The sequence below is a fragment of the Cyprinus carpio genome, chromosome B17, assembly GCF_018340385.1.
Source record: "Cyprinus carpio isolate SPL01 chromosome B17, ASM1834038v1, whole genome shotgun sequence".
In the NCBI taxonomy this organism is placed as follows: Eukaryota; Metazoa; Chordata; class Actinopteri; order Cypriniformes; family Cyprinidae; genus Cyprinus; species Cyprinus carpio.
Window position 1 is genome coordinate 27,280,834 of NC_056613.1, and position 11,526 is coordinate 27,292,359.

General features: G+C 37.0%; 1 protein-coding gene across 1 annotated transcript in view; it reads right to left on the reverse strand.

Annotated features, from left to right (window-relative positions):
* alk (ALK receptor tyrosine kinase) overlaps nucleotides 1-10,935 on the reverse strand; it is a 395,687-nt gene extending 384,752 nt beyond the window's left edge. The window contains exon 1 of the mRNA XM_042742958.1: nucleotides 10,010-10,935. Coding sequence (XP_042598892.1) covers nucleotides 10,010-10,730 — 721 coding nt within the window. The 5' untranslated portion in view covers nucleotides 10,731-10,935. The remainder of the gene's footprint in view (nucleotides 1-10,009) is intronic.
* Between the last annotated feature and the right edge of the window lie 591 nt (nucleotides 10,936-11,526).

Below are 11,526 nucleotides of genomic sequence, written 5' to 3' on the forward strand. Positions count from 1 at the left end.
AATGAGGAAGATATTCTTAAATTCCGCATTGTTAAAACCTCTCACCAGTGGTTACTGTTACTGTGAGAATGTTATTATTGTCAGAAAAAAAAAAAATGTCCTCCACCCTCCCCTAGAGTTTGCTAATTATAATTCTAGTTTATGAAATAGAGGCCTTTAAAAGAGCATGCATTACTAACAAAACTTGCATAAAAACTGGGTATGCCTAATGCGATGCATATAGGAAGTATAACCCATGCATATAATCACCTTGTCCTTATGTAAGAGCACTAAATTAGTCAGTGAGGTCATTTTACGTTGAGTGATACTTGATTGCACTCTGCATTCCAATGAGAAGTGTGCTGATACCTACTTACAATGCAGCAACATTGCACTAAAGGCTCTAAAATCATCTTGCCGCATCCAATGGTATGTTCTTCTGCACACATGTACACACGCTCTCTCAGGTAGTTGGTTAATAGAAAAAAATACAGAGCGAGCACATGAAGATTCAACTCAGTATGCCTTTTCTTATTTGGTTTTAAGCTGAACAAAGATGCCCATGCAAGTCATGCACAAAGCAATTAATCAAAAACTCATGGGTTTGGGGGAATATATGCAACATTTATATCTCGAGGATTAGGGAATGTGAGTATGCATTAGCCATTGAGTATGAGAACAATGCCAATTCCAGCTTTCATTCTCTGAACCCCAGAGAAACATTAAAACCATTGGAAGTCATCAACGATGCCTTGTAATAATTATTAAAATAACTAATCATGAATTATATTATCTTCTGTTAATTACAATAATTATTTTTTTCAATCTTTATTCAAATATCTATTACTTGTAATGATCTTGTATGTGGTCAAGAGTAGCAAGGTTCTTTAACAGAACACTGTAGTAATGATGTACTGTATTATCATGGGCCATCTCAGAAGTTAGCATCACCCTGGTTCTTTTGACAAGAACCAATAGGAATTCTTCATTGAGTTTTGAATATTGAATATTGCAATATGTTTCTTACACATTTTGTTTATAATGATAATGCCAACACATTATTTTAGGGACCAGTTCTCACTAGTTGCTTATTAGCATTCATATTACTAGGATACTGGCTGTTTATTAGTAAATATCTTATTCTGCATGACCATATTTTAGATCCCTTAATTCTATCCAAACCTAAACTGAACAACTGCCTTACTAACTATTAATAAGCATCAAATAAGGAGTTTACTGAGGCAAAAGAAAAAATAATAATAATAAAAAGAAAAAAATTGCTAATAGTGAGAATTGGCCCTAAACTAAAGTGTCAATGATAATCTTCACAAATGAACTTTCATGAATTTTGAAGCCTAAACCAAAATACAATCACCATAAGTAAAAAACAAATAATATGCTATAAACAAACTACATCACAGTCACATGACTTCAGTGTTAACATCACTAAGCATCCAACAACTCTTTCAGTTGATAAAAAATAAATAAATAAAAATAAAAATATTAAGGTTTGAGTTAGAAAGTGTTTGCAAGCATTTAATTGTAAACATCAAGAGTGTGTAAAAGTGAATTGGTGAGTAGATGAGTTTACATGTTCACCATGATGATGTTTAATGTCGCATTTAGCATTTAATAATCACAATGGGGTATTGCTGATGTATTCTATGTTGTAGAGTAAACCATGAAAATATCTTGAGCTTGTGTTAACCACAGACCCTATTTCAGGCATTAAACTAAAAATCCATTGACTTTGGGACAACAGAACCTGGAAGTGCTAAATTGCTAACTTGTTTTCGTGTTTGGCTTTCATACTCAGTCCAGTATGGTGAAGTTAAAACCCCAGAAGTTCCACTGCCCATGCATGCTGAAGCTATATACATTTTTGCCATCAGTGGAGGCCATTTGCAGATGGCCCTTGAGAGTGAACCAGTGCACATTAGCACTGGAGATAGATGGTGGCAGGTTAGAAGGGCAGCTCATTAAGATGCATTGATTTTTATCTATCTGCATGGCTTGCTGAGCCAAACATTAAAGTCCTTCAAAGATGGATCTGTTTAAATTGAAAGCAACTATAACTGAATTTTTACACAGACTCAATGTTCCTCTTGGGAAAAGAATGGGGATTTGGTCAATAAAAAGAACGTAAACATCAGAAGAAAAAAATTAAGACAGTTTACTGGGTAAGTGAAGTCATGCAAAATGTCACAAACTGTTGGTTTTGGCTGTTGTGAGTGTTTCTTCAAGTTGAGAGAACCTATTCACACTTCTGTTGAGTGTTCACAAGGATGGTGTGTGAAATCAAATGAGTGAAAATGGTAGCTGTGGGCATTAGCGATCTTGCACTGTTTGCTCCAAATGGCAACTTGGGTTCCATTAATACACCTTGCACTATAACGCTGCTGGGGCTGGTGTATAACTTTCTTTGGTAGCCTTGGGAAGTGCCCGAGATCCTCAACCATAATTTAGCTCTACAAACTTTTGTTGAGTACAAACTATTTTTAATGAAAATTAAGTAAGAGAAGGTTTATAGTACAACCACAATGTCCTTGATGCTATAAAACTGTCCCACGTACTTTGGACTTTTAGTTTCAAGATCAGTTTCATCTTGTCAGCACTTGACAGTGTTTTAAGATAAGCTCAGGCATTTCTTGGCAGATATCTGAATACATTTACAGATTATTTGTCAATCCACTTGACATCAAATCAATTCCCTAACACCGTCTTATGTTTCATTTTAAGTCAAAAGGTACATTTCTTTTTTGCTAGTTTCACTTGAAGTATCTTCAAGCTTTCAGACAACCCTAAATGTAAGATTTATGTATTTGAATTGCATATAAAATTTCCATCAGTTTAGATTACACCATTTAAACATAAAATAATGAACTTTATGTAATGCTTATTGATCAGTCATACATAAAAGAAACAGGTAAGAAACAGTTTGATTAGTAATATGCAATGCTAAGAACTTAATTTGGACAACTTTAAAGGCAATTTTCTCAATGTTTTAGTTTTCTTCTGCACCCTCAGATTCCAGATATCCAAATAGTTGTATCTCAGCCAAATATTGTCCTATCCTAACAAACCATGCATCAATTGAAATATTATTTATTCAGCTTTCAGATGATGTATAAATCTCAATCTAAAAAAACTGACCCTTATGACTAGTTTTGTGGTCTACACACACACACACACACACACACAAACACACACACACACACACATATATACATATATATTTTGTTAAAAACTGTGTCATCGAAATTAATAGCAATTTTATATAAAATCGAGATACAGAAATTTTAAATTTGGGTCTACATATTTTTTGAGTGTTGCATTAATATACATACATCACCATACTGAAACACACTGATACATTTACTGGAGGAGAGAGTAAAGGTGAAACAATGTCCTTTTTTTTTTGTAAACAGATGTGCTACCTGATTATTGATTATAAAAATACATTAATAATGAACCCAATGTGCCATTTGACTCTTTATCGATTTTCCCATGAGTGTGTGATTGATACAAGCTTGAAAAGTCAAGAGCGAATTGATTCTCACTTACTTCTATGCACTATCCTCTCATTAAAGGATGCCTGGATGCGCCACGCGCCTCTAGATCTTACATCAAGGTGTTCAACCTGGTGAGACGGCACTCTTGACACACGTACGCCAAACATAAACCTTTGATTGCACTGGATTTCAGTGACTTACTTTAAACCATAAACCAAAGGCTTCCTGCATGCAACATCAGGTTTCAAGAAACCTTGTGAAAGAACCAAATCCGAAAACAACATATAATGTGAGCAAGGCTCCTGTGAGAACACTAACCATGCTTCAAAGCAAAATCTGCATTAAATCTGTGTGGGTGAGCAGGTGTGCATGAAGACGCACCAAAATGTCTGAGACACTGAAATCTGTGACTTTCAAATATGTTATTTTGATGAATATAAATCTAATTTTGGAGCAGGTCTGAGTGACAAAATGTTGGCTAAAGCGTAACAAAGAAGTCCTCAAAAAAACACTATCTGACAATCTCAAAAACAAAGACTCAAATATATAACCTTACAGCTACAGACTTCTATACAAAGTGAATATGCTAATCTCCCTAAATTGCTGTTTTGCTGTAATCTGCATAATTAGCACTGTTAGCTCAATTGATGTTGACATTGAGGGAAATAAAAACACACTGACAAAAATTGCTTTCTCCTGATTGTTTTCATCAAGGCACCATTTCCTCTGTAAGTCTTTCATATGCAGAGATAATAGGCTTACGTTTCTCAAACAAATCCTGGAACGCATGTCCTAAGCCATGCATGATGCTCAATGCACAAAAGTCAAGGCAGCCTCTGAAATACTGGCCAGCATAAGGCTAAAGACATAATGTGGTGTTGAGCTGCTTGCTACTGCACTCTAGTCCTGTGACATTTTTAAAACCACCATAAAGTCCCCGATGTCTACTCATAATCATGAAAAACAGTCATAATGTTGTTTTTCATGAGCATTTTCAGCTTCTGGACACCAAAAAAAAAAATCTAAATATGGGTAGACATGGTCATTCCGACATTAGAGATTTTTAGAAATTCAGAATGAGAGCTATTTGTGGCTTAATGTAATAATTTTAGCATTTTGCACTGGGACGGAAGTTTTGAGTTGTCAAAATGCATTTGATTTGGTAAACAGAAGCTCTTACAATTTTCACCACCACAAATGCACACCAATGGATCATGGACTATAATACTATGTCTGGCTGCACAGACAAAACTGTGTACTTTCAGAGATAAACTGTTCCAACCAGGTGAATTATTGATCTTCTCAACTCAAAGGAGGAAAGCACACTGTTTAAAAGAGGTTTACCAACAGGGGGCCAAAAAAGATCCAGAACACCCAGTAAGAATATTTCACTGTGAGTAAAAAATATGTGAAGGTGTAGTCATCATTTTACTCGTCCTCGTTTCATTGTGTGTGTGTGTGTGTGTGTGTGTGTGTGTGTAGATAGATAAAATGTAATATAAATATAAATATAAATATAAAGATAGATAGATAGATAGATAGATAGATAGATAGATAGATAGATATGTAAATAGATAGATAGATAGATAGATAGATAGATAGATATACACACACACATTTTTTTTCTTCCATAAAACAAAGATATTAGAATGTCAGAACATCTCTTTTCCATTCAAGGGAAGATGGCAATTTATACTGCAAGAAAGGGTAAAAACACTTAATGCTTGACAGTTGTGGCTACTGTAAACGTTCATTTTATGACAAAATGCTGCATAAAGTATTTTAGTTTGGAATGACAGAAAGATGAATAAGTGATGACAAAAACTTGAATTTTGGATGGATAACACACACAAATATAACTGACCAAAAGAAAATCCTCTATTAAGTCCACTATGTCTATTACTACTATTATACATATTACAACCTAGGCTCATTGGAAAGTGTGACTGTACCTACAAAACTGCAAAACTCAAAACTCAAAAAAAAAAAAAGAAAAAGAAAATATTATTAAACTATATTTTAAAGGGATACTCCAACCCAAAATTAAAATTTTGTAATTAATCACTTACCCCCATGTCGTCCCAAACCTATAAAAGCTTTGTTCGTCTTCAGAACACAATTTAAGATATTCTGGATGAAAACAGGGAGGCTTGTGACTGTCCCATAGACTGCCAAATAAATAACAGTGTCAAGGTCCAGAAAAGTATGAAAAGCATTGTCAGAATATTCCATCTGCCATCAGTGGTTCAACTGTAACGTTATGAAGCGACAACAATACTTTTAGTACGCAAAAAAAATCTAAAATAATGACTTTATTCAACAATTTGTCTCCTCTGTGTCACTCCACATCAGCATAGCGCCATTTAAACGAATCTGAACCGTACGCAGGCAGCATACACTCTTCTGTGTCAGCTGCCACACAGGATGAGCTGTTTTCTTTCAAATCAAAGTGTAAATATACATACAAAACGTATCCTTGTTGCGCGGCTGACACAGAAGAGCGTACGCTGCCTGCGTACAGCTCAGATTCACCGAAATGGCGATACGCTGATAGTTTTACGGGTTTGGAACGACATGGGGGCAAGTGATTAATGAAAAAAATTTCATTTTGGGGTGGAGTATCCCTTTAATTCTAGTTACAGTAAAACAACTTCAAGTTTTCATCACCTCAAAACATATAGTGCACTACTTTGAAGTTTGCATCATATAACCAGCTTTACATGTATTGCTATTCTGATATTGTAAATTTTCTCAGTAGCTCACCTGGTTTAGGAAGTTTAGTGTAGGTGGAATGTTATTTTCTAATGCAGTTAGAGGATTTTAGCACCACATTTAATTTCCAAACTGCTGTGATACATACAACAACCAATGTAATAAAACATTGTCACATTCATGTTCATCTGTTTTGGATAATATAAAACACACTTTTAGTGCTATTTACTTTGAAATTGTCACAAAGTGTGCAAGAAGCAACATAATGTAATTTTGCACAAATTTCAGCACAAGCACGTTTTTGTTTTTTCCAAATGAACCTCAGTTGTAATATTACTACCACAGAAGAAAGCTAAAGAACATGAAATTGTGTGCTTGTGAAGAGGAACTTTTGATTGTAATGAAGAATGCTGAGAGCAGCAGAGGACAGTCAATGTCACAAAGCACCAGGCCTGGGGAGAGAGAGAAATCTTAATGACTTTTCTGACCCTCAGATGAGAAAGTCCCAGCGGCCTCAGGATGTTTTGAAGGATTGACTACCCACTCCGCAAAAGACAACAAGCCTTTGATACTCTTGTAACAGATTATTTGATGTTTCGCGGATCATACTTCCTTCTGTTCAAGACCTTTTATTCTCAAACAGGAAACGTGAAGTGTGAGCTCTTTTGTATTTATATTCCGTACACATACATTTCTGTATGTTCGGAGATTGAAATACACTGCAATGCACAATATCAATGCATTGACATCATCTACAATGTAAAGCCTTTTAACTTCAGAGACGCGCATATTTTTTACGAATCCTTGTCACAAGGGTTTGGAACTGAAATTGCTGGAATTTCTGAGAGGGCATCGCCGCAGGTGACAAAGTTCAGTACTCAGACTCTCATTTACAAGTGAATGACCTTTTTAATGGCAAATTTATTTTTAAATGAAATCTAGATGGAACTAATGAAAGTAATTTGCACTCTTTGTATTGATGAATTGAATTATCATCAGAGCTCAAATAGTGTGGAACAAAAGTGAAACTGCCAATTTGTTTAAAATTCACACCAAATAAACTGGAATGTGTTAACTATGCTAAATTAATGATCACACATTTTACTGTTAAAATGATTATTGATACATATGCATTTCATTAATTACAATTTTCAAAGGACATAAAAGTTTTAGCATCTAAACAACAACAACAACAAAAGACATTTCATGCATAAATATTTTGAATACTAAAAAGATCACATTATATTATGGAAAAATGTGGTTTTGAATTGATGTGGGTGTTAAATAGTATCTTTTTGATGGTTTATTCAATTCATGTTTTTAAACCTGAAAAAAATATTGTGATATCACAGAAAAAGCCTACCTGGTCTCATGGCATAAACGTACCTGGGGGCACTTTTTAGCGAGATGCGAAATACGTACCAATAAGTACATATCACTGCAGTTTCCAAAATAAATGAACACTAGAGGCAGTAAAACTCAGACACATTTTATTCCTTTTCACACAAATTTACAGAGTTTCAATTAATAAAGCATAATTTTCACTCAATTTCTTGAAGAAAATCATGTTCAAAGCTTCAAAAGCAATATTAGTATGCTGGGAGATTTGGAAACTGATGCATTTGAACGTTAGCATCACACAATATCCAGCTTAATATCTATGGGTTTTCATAGGTGGTAGGTTTGTTCGGTAGCTCATGGAGTACGGAGATGTACTTGAAAGGCAAGGAGCTCCGGTTCAAATCCCATGTAACCACGGTTTGACAAAACACACAGTTTGTTCAAATCTGCATGTAAGGAAGTTGAAATAGCACGGTTGCATCAACAAATGTGTTTTTATATCAGTTTTGCATTTGTTAACACTATCGGGTAGGTTTAGGTTTGGGTTTGGTGTAGGGCATATTTCCAACACCATAGAGCATTAACTTTCGGTGACAGTCCACGGATATTTGAATTCTGAACCGCCGCAATATGTACCAGAAGCAACATAATAAAAACACAGCAATTCGTACCTATATCAATGTAATTAAAACATACCAGGGTTCAGGTATTGAACCCGTGTTTTAGCACCACTCAGTGGACATTTCTCTTTGAAACTGCAGCCAAACGTGCAGTAAGGTACGTAAAAACGGTGTTGCACAAAAAGTACACAGAGGTACGTATTTTTATAAGACCAGGTTGGAAAAAGCAAGTTTATCTTAATAATCTCTATTTGGGCATGATTATAGTTCTTGTAATTTCATAAATAACTCAAGAGGCACTCAAGTCTCTGAAGCTGTAATCATCAAGTATGATTGGTATAAAAAAGTCTAGGCTGTCTATAATAATAATTTATCCATGCACCAATTAAAGTGCACAAAAGGTCACTGCGCTCATGCGTAAAACAATAGAGCACTAGAAAAAAGACCACGATTTCATTGAACTGCTCCTTAAAAAGGACATATTTGACAGAGAGGGTTGATGGTGGGTTGCTATAGAATATTTATAAAATTTTTGAATGAGCAAAGAATCAACCAGCCTTGAATAGCATCTTTCACTGATGAAGGGGTTTCAGAGCACTTTCAAATCACAATATGTGGGCTGCACCAGAAACTTCAATCCAGCTAGAAGCAACTACATAAAAATCACCAAAAAAAAACTTATTTTGTCAAGTGTATCACAAAAATGTCTCTTAAAGAACTGAGAAAGCTTTCAAAGAAGATGAACAAGAAATGTAAAAAAGAATGTGTCACGATCAAAGCCCATATTTCACAGGTGTTCGGAATGTGACATACACACTTTTTAGGTAATTATGCTGAGCTAACCGCACAGATGTGATGATAGAAAGTACTATACTATTTACAGTATTCGGTACAGTACAGTGCAAGCAAATATAATCAAAGCTGCAAAAAAAATTAATAATAATAATAATAATAAATAGATGTCCTAAAAGTAACACGACCATAACAAAAATTGAGATGATCAGCAGCTGTTGAACAAAATAACCCATGATTTGTATATAAAAAAAAAAACAGTCTATGAGAACATGTTTGGGGCAGACTCCTCTCCCAGATCATTTGGGGGAAGACTGCAAACATCATCGCAAAGTGATAATCAGAAAAAAGTTGCTAATGCCAAGTAATTAATGAAAGCTTCTCCAGTGGCCACTGCAGTGAGGTTAACAGTGAGGATCTCAACATTAAATCAAGATGAGAAAATCCTCATTTTTTCCATGTCAACAGTTTTGAATTTTACAGGAGGAGTGGGGAAAGCCATCAAATGGGTTTTGCATCTGTCAGCTTATGCGATTTTGCAAAAAGTGTCCCTTGTTATGCATGCTGTGATGCTGTTTAGTCTTTACTGGTGTTGCAGTGCCACCCTTTTGAACAGCCAATGAATTACCAAGACTGATAACATTGCAACAGTACAAAAGGGGAGGTGACAAATCTCATGACCAAAACACAGTGGAAAACTTTTTGCTGTACACAAACTTTTCTAACCATAGTGTACATGTTGTATATATTGTATGGGATAATGCAAAAATAAACCCCCAGCAGGATGATTAGCATCAGTTTCGCTTCACCTTGAAGGGGTGCAATAATGCAATAATGACTATCTGAAGGCTTTTTTATGCAGCTACTTGGCAAATAAATAAATACATGAAGATGAAATTACATAGCACTGATCATTACATATATATAATATTTATAAATCGCTGTGCCCACCCTGGACCTGTGCGTCCTGAAATACTTCCAACGTTTAATCTAGAGCAACGGCTCTGCGTTTAATCGCGTTGTAAATTGAACACTATAAAGTTGAAATCTTACCACTCGAGGCTATGCGTAAGAAGAGGCGAGCGTCCGAAGCTCTGATGGCAGCAGAGTACTTGTCCTCTTTCCCCGGGACCTGCACTTTCCGCTCGGGCATAATTCGGACCCTGAGCCGGCCTCCCTCCGCCCCCAGCCACCACTCCAAAATCCGCGTTAGGTCCATTTCCAGGAACACAACTGGCGCGTCCTCGTACACATGCAGACCTCCGCATCCCGTTTTAACCATCTCTTCGCCCACCTCCACCACAACTTGATTGGACTTTCTACTGGCGGTGGTCAAACCCAAATTCAAAACTTTAGGCACGGGCCGCCTCTGTCGATACGGGAGCTGTCCAGTGCTGGATCTGTTGACGCTCATCGCTGCCAACTTTACATCAAGCAAGCCGGCGATGGTTTTTTGCAACGGAACGCAGCGCATTAGCAAGTTGGCGCGCACCGTGTAACATCCGTTAAATGACAGACAGTCTCCGTTAAGCGGGCGCTTTATAAACAGAGCCAAGTAGTAACGCAACAGCGACGGGACGGCGAAATCCACCGAGAGCGTCTTCCTTTTGGTCCGAGAGTTGATGGTCTGGTTGGAGTCCTTTCTGTCGGTGCCGTCGATGAACGCGGCCGTGGGAAAAGTAGCAAGTGCGTCCGCAGTTCTCTGAGAAGCGCACTGCAGCTCGGGTAGAAATGCAGCAGACCAAAGAAAAATGTAGAGTATCCGTGCAATCATGATTTAGGCTAAAAAGATCCTGTTTTCTGTTGATTCTGCTTTCACTCCGACACCCTCACTCTCTCCAAATGGGGTGCTGAATCAGGAAACGAATGGAGAGCTAGCCGAGTCTACATTTCTTCTCCTTGTGCATTAAGATGTGTTTGCTTTTATCAAAGCTTAAGGTTGCTGTTTAATTCCCGCATATTAAAGACGAATCATCCACAAAATAACAAAATATTACCCTCATAGACCCACACAAAAAAAACAAAAAAAGATTCGCCTCTTGTGGAGCTTCTTGGTATGCCTAACAAGTTCTCCAGGGCTGCTCAAAGGCTCCTTGTATCTGCATGCGATACCTCGAGCAGAGGTGCAGTGTCCTCTTTTTAAATATCCCCAACAGTCGTATAATAACAGATCCTTACACGTTTAACGTGTGCACTTTTCGACAAGCCAACATATTTACACGACAAACTGCGCGCGCTGAAATCAAACACAATCCGTAGCTCACCGCGTTTCTGCCGATCATAAGCAAAAGAGTGTTTTTGATATACGGTACCTAAGAACACTTTTAGCTTTTTTTGGACGTAGTCTGTCTAAAACGAGCAGGTCTTACCTGCGCAGCCAGTAAAAACGAGGGAGCCTTTTCAGAGCGAGCCGCTTATTTGAGGCTGCAAATGCCGCGTGTGCGCGAGATCACTGTGCGCGTGCCACCACGGCGCTCCGGGTTTTTTTTTTTTTCGGGTTGTGAAACTCACTTCTGCATCTCTTTATGACGTCACCAGCAGCAGGTCGTTAGACGCGAATATGAGGCACG